At 40.4% G+C, this 22,650-nt stretch overlaps 3 protein-coding genes across 5 annotated transcripts; 2 read left to right on the top strand and 1 right to left on the bottom strand.

Annotated features, from left to right (window-relative positions):
* The first annotated feature begins 910 nt into the window (after window positions 1-910).
* LOC147800345 (protein SPATA45 homolog) lies at window positions 911-5,519 on the top strand. Its single transcript, XM_087138499.1, has 2 exons — window positions 911-1,269; window positions 3,078-5,519. Exons 1-2 carry the CDS (start codon window positions 1,011-1,013, stop codon window positions 3,098-3,100), a joined length of 282 nt encoding a protein of 93 aa, XP_086994625.1. The 5' UTR covers window positions 911-1,010; the 3' UTR covers window positions 3,101-5,519.
* Window positions 3,935-13,352, bottom strand: tatdn3 (TatD DNase domain containing 3). Of its 3 annotated transcripts, none has more exons than XM_022238994.2 (9): window positions 13,188-13,352; window positions 11,647-11,679; window positions 10,884-11,003; window positions 9,789-9,890; window positions 9,346-9,455; window positions 7,552-7,607; window positions 7,044-7,156; window positions 6,409-6,483; window positions 3,935-5,724 (listed from the first exon to the last, which is right to left on the bottom strand). In XM_022238994.2, the coding sequence occupies exons 1-9, from the start codon at window positions 13,266-13,268 to the stop codon at window positions 5,581-5,583; spliced, it is 834 nt and encodes a 277-aa protein (XP_022094686.2). In that variant the 5' UTR covers window positions 13,269-13,352; the 3' UTR covers window positions 3,935-5,580. The 3 variants fall into 3 exon arrangements, with proteins under 3 accessions (XP_022094686.2, XP_022094684.2, XP_022094685.2); XM_022238992.2 differs by having other exon boundaries at window positions 6,409-6,489; window positions 13,188-13,351; XM_022238993.2 differs by having other exon boundaries at window positions 6,409-6,486; window positions 13,188-13,351.
* A 238-nt stretch (window positions 13,353-13,590) lies between these two features.
* Window positions 13,591-22,423, top strand: LOC110981424 (uncharacterized). Its single transcript, XM_022238991.2, has 6 exons — window positions 13,591-13,809; window positions 15,367-15,448; window positions 16,037-16,194; window positions 17,267-17,330; window positions 19,037-19,098; window positions 20,026-22,423. Exons 1-6 carry the CDS (start codon window positions 13,624-13,626, stop codon window positions 20,320-20,322), a joined length of 849 nt encoding a protein of 282 aa, XP_022094683.1. The 5' UTR covers window positions 13,591-13,623; the 3' UTR covers window positions 20,323-22,423.
* The last annotated feature ends 227 nt before the right edge of the window (window positions 22,424-22,650 follow it).

Below are 22,650 nucleotides of genomic sequence, written 5' to 3'. Positions count from 1 at the left end.
CAAGTACCCTCCTGATTATGGCATGCCTTATTGTAATATCCCCGAGAGATCACAAAATATTAATGAGCTCGCGTGCAGAAATACATGGAACATGGTGGAATAGATAAATACCCTAACTTCAAAACATTAGGAAAAATACTCACGAGAATCTAAGGCGTTTCAAATGCACTTCAAATTAAAGCCCAGTTCATGATTTTCAAATTTCCATTCATTAACCGATGACCTCTGAAGATATTTATTTGAATTTTTATCGCTGGAATATTCTTTAACTGTGCATAATTAAATTCCTTATACCGAGGGGTGAATTTGGCCACGCTTTTTGATTCAGTCACGAGCCGTCTGTTGCACAGACATATAAACGCAGAGACCACCAGGTCCTATTCAAACCTACAGGGGTTTTCAAGTTCGCGACCTGCGCGACGCCCGTCAAAAATCAAAACTACGAGGCAAACTCACTCCTCGATATAGGGAATTTACGCACAGTTAAAGAATTCCAGCCATAAAATTCTACGAAGCCATTTTGATTGAAAGAAAAACCTCTTACTTAATCTGGCCCAGAGGGATTCAAAACAACAGTGCGGTTGGAACAGTTGAAAAGAAGAGATAGCTGTACCCGGCCGGGATAAGAGCAAAAAAGGCGAACGTATTTGGGAGCACGTGTAAAAAAGTACAGGCACTGAACGTGCTGCCATCTATCGTTTCGCCGTTGTTTGGCCATACTTTTTTAAAATCATGGGTATACGCCCAAGATTTAGCGGTCTATGCGTTTTTGTCTGCGGTCTGTGGTACCAATCATAGACTTAACCAACGGGTTGTCAATAACGCCCTCTTTTGATTGCACGGCGAGGATAATGATCAACCGTTGCTAACGAGCGTGGGACCGGTTGCTATGTGTAAATAAAGAGCGTCCTCAATTGACAATATTGAAGCATTCACCTTGTACGAAGTGGTTATATGTGTACGGTGTAGGCCCAGATTTCTTTCCCGGACTTTTGAAAAAGTTCTACAACATGTCCAAGAATACGGCCCAGAGCGTTGACAGTCACCAGTCAAACATGTATGAGATCAACATGCAACGAGAATCGTGGTGCACGGTGGAGATGAATAGTCGGCAGGACTGGTGCAGAGCCGAGCGGAAACACAGCAAGAACGCTTTCAAAAGCACCGTGTTCAGCGAGGGACAGTCACAACCCGAAAGCGATTCCCGCTGTACCTTTGAAGTTAACGACAAGACGCACAAGGAGCGGAGGCATTTCCCGAACAAATCATGTAAGTTCTTGTGGAACATTGTGAACTCGATTACCATACAAAATAAAAAGGAGCAAGCATTGCCCCTTTTCCTTCCCACAATGCCTTTCTACTATTGTGCAAAATCACCCATGCAGTATTTGCGATAAGACTTAGGCCTGGGCCTGTGTAGGCCAACTGCAGGGTGTTGGTCACCTTGCCCCATTTGAATCTGAAAATTGCCTTTTGCCTTGTCTTTCTGGCCACTAGTACAAGCTTTCCGTTTCCACTTTGGCCCACTGAGTTGTCAGGTTGTGCTTGATTGTTTTTGAAAATGTTGATAGCAACGAGCAGCCCCCAACAGAATTAGGCCCCTATGATGATTTCAGATGTAAAATCACTAAATGACAAATTTGGCATAACCAATGCCCCTTCTGTATAGATGGTGTGGATTAACACGTTAGAATTGCACTACACCAAATATGCCCCATAGAAAACAGTGATAGCGCCACCTGTTGACTCTTGGGAAGAGGGTGCCCTCCATTTTTCACTGGAAATTCAGTTATGGCCAGATGATCACTTTTGTTTCAATTTATGGAGGTCAGCCACAATTTTTTATTATACTTGCCTTTCCCCAAAGATACCCCTAAAATAGTAGTAAAACTATACTGTATGGTACGTGTATGTGCTTCGCTCTGAATATAGATGCCTGCCTCTATCCAAAATAGGCCCGCAATCTGGGGCTTTTTGTGAAAGGAATAACCCAAACTGGAAACTGGAAATCAGTCTCAAATTCGAGATTTATAGAAATATTTCTATGATTCTTCCTGATTTTGACATGTCTTATTGTAAACATCCCGTGGGAAAATCAAAATGTTAATGAGTTCGCGCGCGCATAAATACAATGATTTAGTGGAATTCACCCTTAGCCCTGTGACAGTGGATTTGATAATAAAATGGAACTAATGAAAGAAAGGATATAATTGATTTCAACTGTCATCAAACTTTCCCCCATAATCTCTCATGAATCAACCCCGGTCTTTTCTTCCATTTCAGTCCTTCCATTTGAAACATTTCACTATAGGAGCAGTAAAGTTTTTGGAATCCATTACCAACAAACTTGACTTGTAAATTAGACAGGAACACAAAATTGAATTTTAATTAAAAAAACACAACAAAGACATCACCAGGCAGCGAGAGATCATCTTACCAGTGTGAGCTGTCTGATACTTGAGATTGCTTGACATTACAAATGCAATATTCACATTACGTGATCGATAAAGAGTTGAAGTAAACCAAAGGTTTCGATAACTAGTATATTTTGATGCAACTAAGTATGTGCATTACAACACTTTTCAACATAACTTCGCTCCTAAAGGCAAAGACCATCGCTGACTTTGCCAAATCGAAAAAATTAGATAACTTTGTTGCCTGGCCATGTTACTCTATATTGCATTACTTTGCATAGGCTTGTAGGCAGAGATCTTATTGACGATTACGTACATGTAAGCTTTTCTTTGGCAAATTTCCTTAATTGGAATCTTTTGGGCATTAACCGCCCAGGTTGCAGTATCTGCCTATAAGTTCAAACTAAAAGTAATGTCTGGGGGCACACATTTTTTCAGGGCAAAACGAGAAAAGAAGTTACAGCTACATAGCTATTATTCACAGATTCCAAATGGAGGGAGCACATGCATCCACTTGGCAACCCCCCCTCCCGTTAGGGCAAAGTGAAATGGGGTGAAACTGTAAAGTCAGGTACTTCACCCACAGCTCAAGCCCCTTTGTCTCTATGATTTAATTGATTTGGGTAATGCTAATCAAAAACCATGTAATTGCTTATTCTACAGACTACAGCCATCTAGCAATTTAACTGACAAACAGTGGGCCATGTGCAACACTTAAGTGAATGGGCAAGCTTCAAGTCATCTTCACTGGACACTGGGCTGACGAATTGGAACTTGGTCATACGTAACTCTGCTTAGTTTGAGAAGAATATGCTGGTGGGTGCTGACGCAGAATTAAACTTCCTGCTGGCCTCGGCCCGTGTTATATTTTTGGTCAGTTTTGTAGTCAAATCATCACAAGGCCTCATGAGACCATCAAAAGACTTCCAAGAATTCCAGTCAGGCTATTTAAGCGCACTGCAACAAGGGCATCATTTATTTTACTTGTAACTGTTTGTGTGGACATCTTAAAGATACTGATTTTAGTTAATTAAGGGGGTAATACCTAATCTCTGTTTACTGCTGTATTATCATTGGAGGTCGGCTTTTATGACTTTAACTCTATCACTGTAGGTAGCTCTGGCCATACATAAGTACATGTACAGGGCGTACATTACTAGAAACTGGTTTCACTGTAATTTTCTTTAATCCTTTGAAACACTGCATAACCATACAATCAAAGTGTACATATATTTTGGCTATAAATTGCTTTTCATTTGTATTTATTTTCTTTAAAATGCTTCTGAGAAGTTATGTAAGGGGTGAGATTTGTCCAGAATTTTCTTAAATTCCAGATTTCTAAGCATCAGTTTCCTGATTTCAGGACCTTTCAACCAATCTTTCTTAATATCTTGAAAATCCTGAGTTGACCACAAAGGCGTTTTCTGAACTTAATATATAAGCTGATGTGGAATACAAGATATGGGTGTTTTTAGGCAAACAAAAATGAATACTACAGACTCTATGCGACCCTCAAAACGTCTGGTTATTATTTTGTAAAGATTTTATTTCCTACAACACAATGTGTAAACAATGTACACATCAATAGTTGACCTTGCAAAATCTACATACATTGTACATTGTATATGCAAGATTGTGACAAGAGCATAGTATTTATTCAAATGTCTATCAGGAAGCCAATCAGCAGGCCTATTCTACATACATGGAGCAAAAGCTTAACCACCATGCGGCAATTTATGAATGTTTTGTTAAATACCACTTTTTAGCAAAGTTCCACTAGTATGGTTAAATACATGTACATGTGCATACAATGTACATGTACTTTGCTTGAAAAACAGTGCAAATACATGTTCATATTTTGGGATATTCATGTAGAGAAATGCATATCAATTTTCTGCTAGTCAGACTTTTTACTCGCAGTTCAAAATCTGAGATCTAAATACTTAAAGTTTTGCAAATACATATGCTAAGGCTTGCACATGTTGAAGGGAGCTTTCTTTTTAATTTTAAAAGTAACGTGCAGCAGTTACACTGTGCATGTCTTTATTTTTGTCTACCAAAATGCTCGTTCTTTTATCCATACACGCAATGTTTGCATTTTACATAATCCAACATCTTATTGCTATATATACGCACATGTCAGTGTGAATAATTTGCAGTATGGACACACATGTATGGCTTTTATGCAAATTACTGACACAATTAAAAATATCTAACGGTATTTTCAGAAACAAATGAATCATTACATGGTTAAGATCCAGTGCTCTTACTTCATTGAACTTCAAAACAAAGTTTTTCTTCTGGAATATATGCATATTTTCAGTATAAACAACAAAAATGGACATTTGGATCCAAAGTATTATACTAGGGCAGGAACGTCATGGAGGCAACAGCGGCATTGACCTTGATGTCCTTTGTCTTTGCCTTGATGCCCACTGAAATGTTCCCAAAGACAAGCCGACTTTCTGATACAAGCACCTGCTATAAAGAAATCGCATTGCCCCATGAAGTACAAAGTTCCTATCCATGTACAAGTTCAGTTACAGTTCAAGGGTGGAGATATGTAGTCTCCGAGTATGAGGGGGATAGATAAAGATGAACTCCGTTTGTCTAATTTTTCACAGACCATGGAAAATTTAAGAAAGGCAAGGGATGTTTTACTTGTTGCCCTTTTTTCCCATCTATTTTTACATGAATGTCAATGCACAAGGTCACGTTAGTCTTCTTTGTGACAATTCTACACGTACTCAAACTGTGAATGATGTTTACATTTCATATTAGAAATATGAAGGGGTATTCTACCTGTACAATTAATCCAATCAGAAAGTTGGAAGCATACCAGTATCTTTTAAATGTATTTATCAGTGCCTTTGTATCCCGTTCTGCCAAGTACTGGAACTTACTTTCACAGTAGTTTAATGAAAATGGCCCCAATTCATCCATACAGCTGGATTCCCTTTTTCAAATTAAGCTTCCAAATAAGCACTTTGATTGGCTCTGGTCTAAAGATATTCTGCTCCTCAGTGTGACAAACTACATGTACAGTAATAAACATTATTAAATCATTGTTTGCATTTGTGGAATAAATTACGTGGAAGTACAGTACATTGAATGACTTATGTGCTCATGATTTTATGTACTCGTCTGCAAAGGTGTCTCTGCTCAATCACCTGTGTATCAACCTGTGCAGTTTAGGGAACAATCTCAGGGCATTCTCAGTCGTAATCCGCCTCACCTCCTCTGCTGACACACCCTTCACTTTGGCAATGTAGTCACAACTAACGGAGATATTCTTGGGCTCATTTCGAGTCTGTGTCAGCAACATCAAAATAAAAGGAACCTACAGTCCATCTCAACTGAATGCAAAGTAGAAAGAGAATTAAGATGTACAACAGCCCCCCCCCCCGGACTAATTTTCCTCACAATAATGGTTTACATTCTGCATGGTTATGGAAATGGCTCTGTTTGTAAAGAATGAAACACTAGTAGACTTTTTTCACCCACATGACTGGACTGTGCTAACTATAAACAATATCCACCACCTGTGGACCGCTGTAGTCACAGCGATCGCATATATTCCTACGGGCAGCTTCAACCACGTGCAAGCGCATGTGCGAACGCTGCATGCCTGACTAGTTTATCTTGAATAGGTAGATTACCATCACAACACTACGCACTCATCACCATCACAACACAACATAGGTCCAGCATGATTGTGACATCACTGGAAAAACGTCTATAGCCTAACGCTGAACTATGGCAACCGCCAATATGTGGATATTTCAATTAACTGGTGAACTATAGGCCCAATGAAGAGTAGGCTGCGTGTACACGAGGGCTGTCAGATTTCTATGAAACCAGCTGTTTTCTTATATGTATTCAAACTCCTGCACATGCGTGAGTTTGCTTCCTGTACACATGCTACTAAGATGCTACTCATCCCTGAAAGGAGGGCACTCAGCGAATTAGGAAAAATTTGGTCAGATGAAAGTACCTGTTTTTCGGCGGCAAGTGCTGGGGAGTCGGTCTCCAGAAGGATCCTATCCAGAGGCAGTTGGTTTACAAGTTTCTGCTTCTTTCAAGAAAGGGAGAAAAACCAGACCACAAAGTTGTTGAGGCTGAAAGAAGTTTTCCATCTAATTACCCAGGAGACTTTTGTCCCAAACCGTCCTTGGAGTAAAGACCTTTTGAGGTGTTCAAAGTAGAGAAGTGGATAAAAGTCTGTTCTACAAAATACACACCCACACTTGCACGTATTTCTGTTATTTCAGCCTATAGCCAATGCCTACTCTTTCAATTGAGAAAACAGCGCAAATTAAGAAATGGCTTGTCAAATTTTTAACGTATGTATTTGGAGGGACTTTTTGATGCAATTATCATAAAACATGGTAACTTACAAGTCTCATCAGTACAGTGTAATTTTTTAACAATAATTTTAGAGGTTGTTTATATGTATGAGTGGGGGGTCAGTCAAGGGATAATGGTGATGTCATTCAGTTTGAGAATGTTTCTATTCAATACTAGTCTTTGCATTATATTGTCACAAAATTGACCTTTCCTACAGTGTGTATAACAGTAATTTGGGATGGTGTATGCAATCTGCATTTTCGTAACAGAAAAAAGAGGTACCTGTTCACTTCTAACTATAGAGGGCGGTATGGAGAAGTAGTACCCATTTTCCACACCTAACATGGCATTGGAGGGCTTTCCATCAAAGGCATGGAGTAAGACATTTTCTGCCCCTGGTCAAGGAAAGAAGGAAAGTGTCTGTATTTAGTTACTCATTACAGTTTTATTGTATTTGCATTTCAGAAGGGAAGAAAAGCAGGCCTATCAGCCGCACTTACGAGAAGGCAAGCTGTAAGAAAACCAACTAAGACATAAACACAGTTACCTAAAAACATGGAGAAGTCTTTCCCCTGAATATTTTTTATGTAAAATAACTGCAGAGGAAGCAACATATGGTACCAAATGGAGCTAGATGCTGTAACATGCAAAGTCTGTAACCTGCAAAACAGCACCTTGTCATACAAGTGAAAACTGAGAAAGGAATACAGCTTCATTTGCTGTGAGCTAAACATTTTGTCTACTAGTAGATTTTCAAATTAGTAGTCAAATGGAGAAGGGCCCAAGTCACCTTGTTCTTTCAGCAGGCTTATTGTTGGTCTTCCAGCTGATCTTGAGTGAACATTTCTGTAATAAATCAACATTCTTTATTACGAGTCAAAATACTGTTTAAGTCAAGGATTACACCTAAACTGCGGTAAATGTACCGGCTATAGTTACTTAGAAGACTGTCTTCAACTGCCTAACCTGGTGAAGCAATTTGATTCTCACATTTTCCAGCCACAGTCTCCCCAAATTGGCTCCTCAATCCCTCTGACGCATGGTACATAGGTATTTTGGGATGATACACCTCTAATAACTTTAAAAATTGAGGCATTGCCGATGTACCAGCATTGTAACGACTCCGACCAGCTGTTTGTTTCAGGACCACTCCTCTTGAAATTGCCAACTTGTGACATGTTCAATAGTTTACATGTATTGTACATGTAGCTACAAGTGAATCCACCTTACACCGGAGCCATATGGTAAATGCAAAATGAAACAGGGGCCAACTCTATTCTGGCCGAAAACAGCACCATCATGTTCATCAAAATGGCAGCAATCTGAAGGTTGTCTGCCCCTGAACGTGCAGAGAATTCCATTCAAGAGTTTTGGGGAAGTGGGGCTATTTGCCACCCTTCCAACAACCTACATGTACCTTCCAAATAAAAACCCAAACTAACAAGAAAAAAAGAAAATAAATGGAAAGACCGGTAGAGGGGATAAAATCACCAAGTTGCTTGGAAACATCTCAGAATCCACCCCTTTTGCCATCGATGGTTCTTCAATGTGCTGCTGCTGAGTTTTCATTTGCCTCACTCCCCACCCCACCCAGAAAAAGCTCTTTTCCCAATTCCGGCGAGGACCCATGTCATTCTTCCAGTTTCCATGCCATTGCATTTAGCAGGGTCTACAGCTAAATTAACTGGGACGGTGTAGGGATGAAACACTATGAACATGGTTAGAAGAAACCATGTAGATTTAATGTTTCCTGAGTAATGCAGAACTATTTAAGAGTACACGTATGAGCAGTACCAATTCATGCGCCAGCCGGCACTAGGTAGAGAAGACAAGTTCTTCTAAGAAATCTCAGACAAGAATTTGGGGTCATTGGTGTGTACCAACAGCATCTTCTGTTCCCAAGATAACTACTCTGAAGTGAACAGATCACACTTGAAGTGAACAGATCACACTTGAAGTGAACAAATCGCACTTGAAGTGAACAGATCACACTTGAAGTGAACAGATCACACTTGAAGTGAACAGATCACACTTGAAGTGAACAAATCGCACTTGAAGTGAACAGATCACACTTGAAGTGAACAGATCACACTTGAAGTGAACAAATCGCACTTGAAGTGAACAGATCACACTTGAAGTGAACAGATCACACTTGAAGTGAACAGATCACACTTGAAGTGAACAGATCACACTTGAAGTGAACAAATCGCACTTGAAGTGAACAGATCACACTTGAAGTGAACAGATCACACTTGAAGTGAACAGATCACACTTGAAGTGAACAAATCGCACTTGAAGTGAACAGATCACACTTGAAGTGAACATATCGCACTTGAAGTGAACAGATCACACTTGAAGTGAACAGATCACACTTGAAGTGAACAGATCACACTTGAAGTGAACAGATCACACTTGAAGTGAACAAATAGCACTTGAAGTGAACAGATCACACTTGAAGTGAACAGATCACACTTGAAGTGAACAGATCACACTTGAAGTGAACAAATCGCACTTGAAGTGAACACATCACACTTGAAGTTAAGGCCAAGTCTTCATGCAATTTCCCCCTCTTCTTTCTACTCACAGTGGAAGGTGCAACCTCTTGGCCAGCTCAACCTGTCTGATAAGAACCTCTCGCTGTTCTTGCTTCTCCTTATCAGTCTTTACAAATCGAGGTGTGAAATCCAGTCCTACCTTGATGATAACATCAATATAAAAAAAAACAGGCAAAGTCCACATAGAAATTCAAGCACATGTAAAGGGGTTCTACTCTTTCTGGGTAACCTCTGGAGGAAGGAATTCTTTCATCAGCCAATGCAGTATGGTGTGCCTCATAACACTAAACATACAGATCTTTCTCTGTTTTTTCAGTGCAGACCTACATGTACCAGTTTGAGGTGCTGTGTTATTGTTTGCTAAACCTTTTAAGCTTTCCCTAGCCATCAACATTTATACAGTACAGCCTTGCCAATTGATTTAAGACTTCAAAAATCCTGCTCCGGCAAAACTGGATCTGGTTCCACGTACCTCGCCAATTGCAACCAACTCATCACTGTGAGCTTCAATGAACTCAAGAGCGCCCTCAAGGTCAGAATGACGCACCCCTCTCTGCTCCTTGGTAGGATCACCCTACATAAATGAATAAGGTACCACTTAACAATCAATTAATGAGCAGCATGTAAATCTGAGGATTGGGCTTCAACCAATATCTACTGTGATCTTACTCCAAAAGTAAATGAATGTAATTAATTTCAAGATACTTACAAATAAACTGTAATCGTACTTTCAATTCTATCATAATCCACTGAATACTTGAACATACATCCTTCACGAAGTTAATGGAAAATCTGTAGTATCTGCAGTAGTTGCCATCCTTTATTATGTATTTTGAAATGTTAACTTTAAACCATGCTTTTCACCAACTGCTTCTGTTTTTTCTTGATGGCTCTGTACGCTCACAAAGTGATTCCCACCTGCTTTCTAAAACTTTGGGTTGAAGGTGAACCCCCCATCAAAAAAAACCCTATCCCAAGTATTTCCTGAAAAGTGCAAAAACTGTCTACCAATTTCCGTTCAGCAGAAAATGGCAGGCACTTCCCAAAACACGTTTGATAAACATGTATAGCCCCGTCATATCTTTTGGACCAAGCAGATAATCTATGCCGGACATGGGCATCAACAGGAATTCTGCTGGGGGGGGTGCACAGCGAGCACTCATTGGCAGCAAAATGAAAAAGCATCACTGGTGAAAGGGTCCTCTCATTTCCAAGCAAATTGGTAATATCAATTTCCTTTCCTTCCTTTTACATTCTTGTTTCTTCACACCCCTCTGATCCCCTCTTTTTTCTTTTTATTTTGATTGTTTTTTCGGGGGGGGAGTGCCTGCCTTGCCCCTCCCCTTCCTAAGATGACTACATGTACATTGTATGTGCTATAAGATGGAGGTCAACTGGCTGAAGGCGGGAGTAACACAACGGCCATAGCTTCCCTCCATCGTGTACGTATAGTGCCTATCTCCATATTATACCCATACCTCACAATAACAACCAAGGGCCTCATGAAAAGAGATTGCCCCACCTCTGTTTCTTCTCACGAAACCAGACTCAGACCACAGATATTTACCTGAACTGGGTGGACACCTAAGCAGGGCATGATGAAACCTGCATACTGCTGGCTGAGTTGAAGGATTCGACTGAATTCACCCTGATGCTCAGCAACGACAAGGGCAGCTCTCACACCAGCCTGTTTAAGTCAAAACCAAAAATCGAGTCTTTTATTGACCATGGTTACGTGTCAGACTACAAGTTCAGTTTATACCATGTACATTGTAAAAACCTTTTAGTCTCAAAACTCTATTTACCCTGTTTATTCCATTAGATACTGGTTTTAATTTCAAAGGATTCCTCACTATAAATATGCAACCATGCACATGTATTAAAAACAAAAGATTTAAAACTTAATGCACTACTCAATCAAATCTGCTTTGCAACTTTTTTCAATCAATTTCATTATCAAACTTCTTCCTTCAAATTTAGCCAAGGCACATTGACTGAGAGGAAAGAATGCAAGGTGCTCCATGGCTTTACTACTGAATGCAGGTTTGGGCCAAGAAATGCCTGTGGTGGTTAGCGCATACATGTAGTGTGGAAAAATGCTTATTTGTACTGTGCACGTGGGTGATTTTGCAACTGAATTGTTGATGAAGGCAGAATTTAAAATCGTTGCACTTATAGGTTGGACAAAGCTACACTTTATATCACTAACACTACTGTATATCAAAGGTGAGAACAGATTAAAATTGGACACATATTTACAAATAATATGATATCAATTGAAAAGAAATTACAAACAGGTTCTATGTACGAGAAATAATATCATCATTTACCTGTTTTGCTCTATCAATCACATCTCCAATATCCTAATAAACAAGAGAAAGAAAGTGAACCAAAATGTTAGAATGTCTAGTTGCTATGGCTACAGTATAAACCAACACTCCCATTCACATTCAGGCAAATTAGTTGTACAATTTGAAAATTTATAACAATGCTTAGACTGGAAGTTCAAAGAATTTTTTTGAGGGGGGCATTGAAAAATAAAGTACAAAGTGTTTAAAACTCTCATACATGTACCTGTAACATGAAATGAAGTCAAAACGTACATGTAATTATCATGTTCAGGTACACTTTAAAGTCATAAATTTTTGCAGTGTTGAATGTGGTGCATGTGTATCCACCTCTGTCCACTTCCCAAACTTTGCAGTACTGACAGCGATACTGTATTTCACACAGTATCCATATACATGGGCAGTACTTGGGCATTAAAGTAACATCTTTCCCAAAATGCATGTACATGTATACTCGATCCTCCTATTTCTGTGCACCCCCTAAGGCTTTAAAACACGAAACAAAAGAAAAGTACAATGCAGTTGAAATTTTAGAGGTGAATTTATTTTTACAACTCACAGTCTATTTTTGAAGCAATTCACACAAAAAAAGTTACTTCATTTTGTGCCAAGGTGTAGGCAGCTTTTTATGGGTTCGACAATGTGTGTGCAAATCTATGCAAGCTGGCACTCTTTGAAACCTACGGTGGCCAAGATGTGCTACACAAGATATACATGTACTTTTTGAAAGGGCGAGTCTTGGTGTTTGGCACTGTAATAGTACATATCATTTGAATTTTTAAAGCAATTTAAACAGTTTCAAACTTCAAATCTTCCAGTTTAGTTATTTCCATTTCATTTGAATAATCTTCTTAAATCAGTTACAGGGAAATAAATGTTAATAAAGAACAGTATTTTTATGTTTTAGGCCTGTAACATGAGGTTCCTCAGTCTGTCAATATTTAAAAGTCTTGTGTATAACAAATTACAAGTTTAAAGTCCCTTCGTGTGTCCTTTTCTTATTTACATGAACTTGTCAGTTTTGACAAATGACAGTCTTCACCAGCCCAACACTAAATATTGCACCTCATATGCTCCAGTGGTCTGTCCCCTCTGTACACCCATGACTCCATATTTACCATTCACATCTCCTTCCTCTCTAATCCCCCTCCAAAACTAAGTGTAATCACAATAATGAACAAATACATGTAGTTTTGAGAAGACAAATACATGTAGCCTTAATGTTCATTGAAAAATCGAAATGAAAGCACATACTTCCTGGGGCAGGTAGGCCTCATTCATGACATGTCATTCCAACATTTACTGCCACCAACTGAACCACCAGCACACCTTTTACTATTTAGTGAACAACCAAATCCTCATCCACACCCCCTCCCACATGTCCCACAGGCCACACCATTTGGTTTCTACATGGAGGAACGGTTTGTACAATGTACATGGAGGCAGGTCGTTGGTTTGTCCCATGATGAATAATGATCAGACATGTCAGATAGGTCTCATGACAGATAAAAATCTTAAGTCACCTCAGTAAATTCTTGAGCAGCCAAGTGGCAGTGTGCATCTATGTACGAGGTATTTGATGAATCCTGACATGCCTGGTTCATGCTGAAACCTTACGCCTCAACCAGCCCAACAACACTAGCCGAGACTGCGACGGTAAAACCATGGAGGTAGAATCGTGTTGTCACAAACGCCGCACACGTACACAGGCCATGTTTGGCTACGGCCGGCCAATAATAACACACGTGCCGCTGCAGCCGTAGCTCAAAAGATAGGCCTACGTCTGATATCCTTTCACTTATTCGCTCCAAGATAGTTCGAATTTCAGAGACAGGATGATACCTGACTAACTTCGCGGGAAAATTTTAAAATAGGCTGTTCTCAACCTGTTGAGTGTGCTTATAAAGCAAAAATGTCATAGGGGAGGCTAGGCATCGTACCATTCCAGTTTGTGTCAAAATGGCGACAGAAGGTAGTGACTGTGGGACAGAGGCCTTGTCAACTGAAACAAGGATTTCTTGCTGTAGCAAGCAGTCATTGGATGCAGCAGTGGAGAAAGTACTTTGCTCCATCGATAGGGTAATTGGGAAGAATTCAGAGTGGCCTGAGGAACAGAAGGAACGACTCAGGCGGAGATTTCGAGAGGTCTGTATAAATAGAAAAATGCTACTGCTATGCACTGCTAGGCATGCTAGGCCTATGCAGCTACATACATGTACTGAGTAGGCCTAGGCCTACTGACACTACTTTTGTTGGCCTACGCCATTGCCAGGGATATGATGATGGACTGGTGGTTTAGGCCTAAAGTGCGTGACAGTATATATAATATGGTATAGTCGCCACCCAAATCTGAATTTTGGCCAAGGCCTACTCGTCATCTTAACATGCTTAACAATCATGTATTTTTGTTTTGTTTTCAGTAAACGATCTTGTTGTAATATGTATAACAAGATACTTTGATAAGTCTGCATTGGTTTTGCCATGGTTTATTCTTCCTTGACATGAAGATGTCTTTCTGAGACTAAATTTAAGATGGCCATTTTTAAGTGGTGACCTTAGGGCCGCATGTGTGTTAGCTCGCCATTACCTTAAATGTGCCTGTTAATGTTATATAGGAAAATCAGTAGCACAGTTGACAACTGCATACTTTTAAGTATTACATGTACAATATCAACCCCTTCACAGCGGGATTCTTTTGACCATGACTGCTGGACTGTGGCATGCCCAGTATGCAAAGCCCTATCCAGCACCAGCAGCAGGCCCACATTGAAATCGCTGCTGCATGATGAATAGAATGTATGCGTGATATTCACTAATCCTCCCTGTGAGCCACGGCATTTGCCGTCTCCTGGCTTGTAGGGGTTAATAGCTGCAAACAGTAACACTTTGATACCCTTCCAGTAAAACAGAGGGGAAAATACATTTATTACAAAAGCCAAAACACGAGGAGTTTCACACATTGCTATGGTGGGCTGAGCTTCATTTTCATTCATAAACCTTAGGCAAATACATGTAAATACACCCTGTGCCGCACAGTTTCCGGCAATGCAAATGGGATATTTTGAGGGAGAGGGCACTAGTAGCAAATAAATTTCACAAAGGGAACCACAGTTCTTATGGGAACTATGGTTAGAGAAAAGCCTACTTGAGTACGCCGTGGTTTTTGACATATGCATGGAGCAATATGCGTACACCACATGGCCTGTGTCATTAAAAATATGCGCATTATAATTTTTCACCATCTGCCCTAATTTTGCCAGGCATCAGAGTTTCACTGACGGCAAAGTCGCCACAACAAATTAAATGATTTTATATAAAATTACAATATTAAATGTTACAGCAAGTAAAACAGTTGACACGACATTTGAACTTTGATTAGGGCCGACATGTGTAGGCCTGTCCAGTTTTTCAATTTTTTCACTAGGTACACGTGTGTATAAACTGTGCGTGTACGTGAATTGGTTATAATTGATTGATTTACGCATGTACTTAAAACAAAATCACTTTCTATGATGGTGGTGGTGTTGTTAAACTTTTATCATGCTCACATTGTGCCTACCTATATACATGTACACGTATGCTTGCATCTTGCATTTACTGGAGGTGAAGATGAATTCTTTTAAAGGAGCCTCCCAGTTGACATGGTTAAGCTCACTTGAATCGTCTGACATTAATGGATTTTTTCATACATTTTTCACACAGGTGTACAAGAGTTCCCTCCATGAAAACTGTTGTGTTGATGGCCAATCCTGGGCTGAGGCTATTGATGCTGACACAACCAAAGGTTCCGATTTCTTAATCTTTCATTCCCAGTGCACTGTTTTAGCTATAGGCCTACGTGTAATAGGCCTACGTGTAATAGGCCTACGTGTAATAGGCCTACGTGTAATAGGCCTACGTGTATGTGATGTATCACAACAGTGTAATTGAATCTGTATCTAATGTTGTTGGTTTTATTCAAAGATTCATTAAATGGTACGCCCCAACTATAGCATCTGTCACATGTATAGTCAGGACAGTCCCAACTACCAGGTGACGACCAGTACAGTTTGTCTGCCCTAACTGTGGTTGCCAAATTTCTATTGAAAAATGCTCAAACTCCTCCGAAATTATGCTGTTCACACCTGATATAATTCTATACAAGTAACAACGGAAGTAACCCAGCCAGAAGTAGTAATCGGTAGCGCTACATGTAGGTCCTTCAGGCTCAGACTATTACTTAGTATTTTGTGGTACTGTGTAGTGTAAGCCAAACAGTATGCTAGGCGGTTAGGGTTAAAGCATGTGACATTCCCTGAAAGGCCCTTGAAAGTTCTGCACAGCGGGGTTGTTGGTGCAGGGTCAATTGCAAAGTCCATCCTCCTCTGGGCAGAATTTGAGCCGGTGGACCTGAAGAAGAAAGCTGATGCAGAGCAGACGGCAGCCGATCTGGATGCGCTGATTGTGGCAACAGTGGCAAAGCGGAAGGAGTTCCCCCCGAGATTGACTCAGCAACTGGCCAAGAAGCTTCAGTGTCAGCACACAGCTACAGTAAGTACAAATATGCATCTATATACATGTACATGTAGACAAACGGAGTGTGAGGCTTGAATGCAGTGGGGCATTCAAGGGATATGAATAAGCCTTTCTTTTCTAGTCCTCTGGAAAATATTTCTCACTGAATATAGGAGACATATATGAAAAGGGGCTTCCAGAAACTGCCTCTACATTTGTCTTTCTCTTGGAAAGAGCAGTCATGCATACATGTACATTGCATAGTTTGCATTATAGATTAGTTTCACAGTAAACCTTGTCAGTCTTCTCTGTACGGATTAAGGCAGCGGCAAAGTATGAGCTGGGCTTTGCGGGAGGCCTCATTACATTTTCCAGGCATTTTCCCTTTGTTTTTACTTTGCCCAAACGTGTCCTCACTGGGTCACCCAGGGGATTATTTTCATAGCGATTTCACCGGATAAATCTGCCCGGACGTTGCCATGAAAAAAAGTGTCCCGTTAAATTCATTGCAAATGATGGAGTCACTCCAAATTGACGGCGTTGAGATTCACAGTGCTGTTAGTTTTTCAAAGTTTTTGAAGTACCGGTTCACATACATGTACATGTATACATGCAAGTCGTGTTGAAATGAGGAAAATCTCCTGACATGCCCAATGGAGGCATATCCTCATTGCCTGAAACGGGCAAAGGTTCTTGGCCCATGCATGATTTCCTCAAAACATTTCAAGTTGTACACCATACAGTTGTCTTAGAGTACGATAATATTTCTACAGGACAAAAGGACAAACCCGCATGGTGACAGTGTCTGCCATCAGTCATTAGAACATGTATTTGGGTAATGCCAGAAATTAAGGGTCCATACATATGATTTTTTAAGTTCAGAACACATTTTCTAATTTTCAAGAGTGATGAATTAATACAAATTCCCTGCCAAACAAATAGTAATAGTTTTGAAAACAATTCTGGTTGCATTTCCATGTCAAGTAACAAAGGTCAGATGTAACATGGACACCGAAATGTCACACTTTTGGACCCCTAATTTCTGGAATTACCCATATGCCTTGGTGCCATGCGATGCCTCTACTTGTTGACTCCTTCCTTTCTACAGGAGCAGTACAAGCCTGTCTTACCAAAGCCCATTGAAGACCCCAGTCCAATTATATCTGCAGAAGGTGAGTTGTTGTAATGCACTTGAAACATTCAATTCGCAGCAGTCGTTAAGGCGAAACTGACTGTCGCCCGATCAACCGTGGGGGAGGGGAACGTATGAAAAGCAAGATCATGTTATGGCGCACTACGCTGTACACATACGTCGGACTTGTTTTCAGAAGTTGGTTCTAAATCTGATTCATGCTTAACTCATTGGATAGGACTATACATTTATTGAGTCATATACAGTCTTTGGCTCTCTAGGGTAGAGTTCGGGCGGTCTGTTCTTGACACGGGTTTCTTGTTCTCGCGCTCGAACGGCGAGAACACGACTCAAGAACACTGTTCTCGGAACAGAAGCACACACCACCTCCTCGTCAGGGTTTTACAGGAACACACGGAAAAAGTCGTGAGATTTCGATTTTTGAACAGCTGCAAAAAGTAGAGCGATGGCTTCCAAAGCCATAGACCATGTAGGCAATGGGAAGTTTTGCAAAATTAACATTAATTATTTTACGAAACACAGAAATGAATGTTCCTGTTTATATAGAAAAGAATTCAGCCCATCCAAACCTTAACTCTCAAATAACGTATATGGACCCCGCCATGTTGCATGTTGCTTGTAATAACCGGTTGTTTGTTCCCGGCGTTCGAGCGGCTGACCCACGAACAACAAATCAAGCTGTTCGTGAACATACGAGAACAAGCCGCCCAAATTCAGCCTAGGTGTACAAGTGTGCATCACCAGTGTATGGTTACACGTGTGTTTTAACAGTATACACTGTACAGTACATGTATGTCACAGTGACAGTGTATGAGCTACACGTACATATAACTGCATTCTATCTATGATTTAGCCTTTAACCCTAACCTTCCCCAACCACGCAGACATCAACAGCAGTAAAGTGTTTAATTCTGTGGGGATAGGTCTGGTAGGCCCAGGCAGCTGGCTTTTGCATTGGGTTTGGCATACCTCAAAAAAACAAAAATCCAACAGTCTCTGTGCACAAAGTCCTATATGGGTGTTTAACTTTGTGTGAATGGAGTAGGTTAGGGCCAGCAACCCTAAGGGGGTTAGGGTTAACTTGAGCCCAGATCATAAATCTACTTGAGGCTAATGATGCCCCTTTCAGGTTCCAAATAGGAGAAATATGACTTCTGATTCAAGCTTTTTATAGTGGACTTGGGGAAGGGTCCGAATAAATGGTTAAAGGTCAATGGGGTCACTAGCATTTCATGATTTTTTTAACATGGTTCCAAGAACAAGGTCATTCCAAATCCAATGCAGGATCTCAACTCTTTTTCCAATGCATGTGATGCAGTGCTTTTTATAGCATGAAAACAAGGCATATTTTTTAGCCTGCAATCTGCTTAGCTTTTTTTGGTGGGAAGCAGTTTGAAGAACAAGAGATTCAAGACCCATTCAAAACATATACCGTACGCCCAAGTTGCATGAAATTCAGTTTGAGATTGCCATCTAGACATTGGGCATTAGACTTAATTTAGCATTGAATCAGGGTCAGCATTAGTGTGTTTTCCTTGAAACTCCTTGAATGTACTTTGTTCAATAACTAAACCAAGTGGATAAGACATGGTGGTCTGAATTGGCTATTGGCTGCTTGTGAACCATTACATGGGTGAGGCATCAGCATGAAAATTACATGCACTGAATGAGTACGTAGGTAAATATTAAAACTAAAAGGCGTCACTTTATTTTTCTTTGGAGCAGATGAGCAGGATGTCTCCAGCCGGGTCACCGCATCCAGTGACCAAGTATCAGTTCTGTCCAGGGTACGAATATCCTTGTTTCAAGTTAAAAGGTTTCTGATGTACCTTTTTCGTTAAGGCCAGTTCACAGATCTGCGTGGGGGGTCAATCCCCCCCACCGCTGAGACACACACACGCCAAAAAAAATATCAATTGAAGAATGTAATAACGGTTCTAATAATGGTACTGTACACCTTTACAGCATAATGCATTACCCATGTGCCTGCCTGCCTGTCTACAACGATTGGCCAAAAAATCTGGCATTGAGCCTGAATGTAGGAAAAATTCCTGCATCCACCCATGGTTCAGATTAATTTTCAGGTTTACTTTATACTCCGACTGAAAAATCAAATCAGCCTTGTGGGAATTCATATTTGATGATTTTCACTTTATTAAAACTGAAGTCACTAAAAGTGAATTAAGGGGGGGCAAGAACTACTAAATCTAAAACAGGGTGAAACCAATGTGAAACTACAAAAGTATAGGCACCATTGAGATAGGGTCTACATTTGTTCATTTGCCTTCCATGCCATGTTAAATGTTGCATTATTGACAAATAAATGCTACACAGTATACATGTAGCTTTGTCATTGGTGGATCCTGGGGAGGGAGCATGGGCCATGGCCCATCCTAAAGGAGTAATAGTTTGTTTGTTGATGCAATTGAGGGACTGTTTCATTTCCTTTCCTTATAGAGGGTTGAAAAAAAACCCAATTTAGCTTCAAAAAACAAAACTGTTTGTTCTCACCCCAGTTTCAACAATAATTTGCAAAAGATTGTGTTCAGCCCCTTGTATGGGTAATAGATGTGAGATTTGCTCACAAAGAACTGCTGGTCATTGAAACCAAAGTGCTTGATTGGCAACTTCTTCTGGGATATCATACGGTTTGGTTGTTTTCATTTGCACTTTGTCCCACAATAGTTTTAGTTGTTCTTTCTCTCCTTTTCCAGTTACTGCCTGACTTGGAAGATAAGTCTGGCCGAATCTACGAATCCATCAATATTCATGCCAGTCTAGCTGCTAACAAAACCCAAAGGGTGATCACCAAGCCATCGGAGAATGAGTCCAAGATGGCGACATCCTTGACACCTCTACGGGCCCAAGCTCAAGACAATGAGACATCCACGGCTCACCCACAAGCTGCAACAGCTTCCGCACTGAAAAGGCAACGGCTTATGGCACAGGTCCACAATAATAAAATGAAACGCTACAAGGCTAGACCTGCCAATATGGGCAAGCCAACGTGAGGGGTTGGCCTCTTTGGCTAAGGTTTTTGCATTTTCTGCTATTCTTGGTTGTTGTTTGAATTTTTTTTGCTTTGGCAGGTTTTTTTTTTCCTTTCAAATTTTTACCAATTCCTTGAGTTTGGACAGTGTACAGCCTTACTCATTTGGGTGCCCAAGCAAGGAGCAGTATGACTGATGACAGCATAGAACAGTGTAGATTAGATTCGGAATATCCCAACATCAATAATAATGTCAATTTTCCAGCAATTTTGATTAAGGTAAAGTAGGTCATTTTATATATTATTGTCTCCATGAAATCTTTTGATCAAGTGGGGTGTTTCTGAGCATAGAAGGATACAGACCTCCTTCCTCCAGGTCACATCTAAATCTGTGCTCCATTTGTCATCAGACTGGGGCAGAAATTGAGCCCATGCCCTCCAAAGAGCAGGTTCATATCCAGCTTCATTTTGTTTTGTAAGCCTTCCCAGCCGCAGGTCCAAATCTAACTCAATAAGTGGATTGGAACACTGCAAGTACCAGGCTCGTTGTGTTACTTGACTGGGACAAGACTCAATCCTGTCTTCAGTACACATGATACATGTTCTATTCATGCTGGAGTGAATTGCTTTGCCCAGGCCTATATTTATTATAAGATTATCTGTTGTGGGTTCGTTTCGTTATCAGCTCTAATTTAATAGCAGAGTGGTGTATTTTTTAAGCTTTACTTTGCTTTGTTTTTAAGTGATTAAGAATGTTGTACATAGATGTAGATATTAACGTAAACCATGCGAATTATTCTATGCAAAGATATCTTTTGTATCTTTGCCAAGATTGTACATTTTAAGTGAAACATGAAATTTCCAAGAAAAATTCCACATTTTTAAACAGGATTAGGATTGTCCTGACGGATTGAATTCCAAGTGTAATACTCACGGTTCCTAAACAATGTCCAGCATTTGGAACAGATACATCTATGCCAACCAGTGCAACATCATTCTCAGAGGCCACAATTTTCCATCAGCAAATCAGAGTGTTTTCGAAATGAGGGGATTCGGAGGAGACTTTGGTTTTACTGGTTGCAGCCATTTTGAATCAGCGTTCGAAACCACATGTTCAAGCTCTGACAGGAACCAGCGAAACCGAAGTCCCAGCTGAATCCACTCGTTTCAAAAATGCCCTAGACAAACCTAAACCATGGTGTTAGTCCTCATCTCCATTGAGAACAGAAGTGGATACAACTTTTGATATTTGTGCATAGCAGTTGGACATGCTAGAATGAAACAACTTTTTTTTGCATACAGTTGATACGTAACTCACTCAAAGCACTGTGTACCTGCACACACATACCTGTTTTACATACAAAGTGTGGGCATTCCTTTGTTCTCCTGTGGTTAAGGAAACTTGAGGAAAATGCTCCTTTTTCTCCAACTAGGATAACTCCTTTGAGCTGGATTTTCGATGATGATTCCCTGGACTGTTCCTCTTCATTTTGCCGCAGGTAACCTTGACCCCAAAATGCCTCTGAAACTGTTTTTCAGAGAGGGGGAAACATTGTGTGGACGTGTGAGAGTCTACACTACGCCGTCGCACCCTACATTATGTGGACTTCTTTTGTGCAGAGGTCCACACCATGTATGCCACGCCTGCACATATTTACTGTACCGGAGCAACAGGGCAAAACCCATCACCCAAAGGAATATTTGCCGTAATAGGAATTCAGTTGACACTCCAGGCATTCTCTTGATGGTATCTTAGTTCTGTTATTTTGACAGCCTTCACATTGAAGTATGGGCGATTCCACAGTTGGCTTTGTTACATTTGAAGCAATGTTGCCCCTTCATTGAGCTCCTTTATCAACACACGCAGGAATTCTTTCTCCATATTGAAAGGAGTGGAGAAGCTGTAACACCAGGGAAAAGTAATTAGGAACTGGGGTTTCCCCGGTTCACATTCACTTTTCCCTGGTTTACTTGTAGAATCATGAGTGCTAACAGGGAGGGTAGGCTCTGTAAAAATGAGAGTGAAGGAACATAGGCTTGTAATCCAGAAAGAAAGGTGACGTGGTAATGAAATGTGAGCAAGAGCTTTGCAGAAGAATACACGCAGAAAGGAAACACTATCATTCCTGTGTCTGGTTTGTTCTGTTAGCAGTACTAGACACTTATATTAAAAGCTGTGAAAAGTGATTTACATATATGTACATTCATATTTGAGAAATGCGCACTGTGCACCCAGCATCTGTATGAAGGACACACAGGTTTACACCTATTCAGATCATGTAAACTCAACACTGGCATATTAGGATTTTGGCCCTCCCTGTCCCCTGATGACCAACGCAGATTTTCGCCA

The sequence above is a fragment of the Acanthaster planci genome, linkage group LG01 (genome assembly GCF_054643075.1).
Source record: "Acanthaster planci isolate LZ-2023a linkage group LG01, COTS_SCS, whole genome shotgun sequence".
NCBI classification, from domain to species: domain Eukaryota; kingdom Metazoa; phylum Echinodermata; class Asteroidea; order Valvatida; family Acanthasteridae; genus Acanthaster; species Acanthaster planci.
The sequence above is the reverse complement of the archived record's forward strand: the minus strand, read 5'-3'. Positions and strand labels throughout refer to the sequence as shown.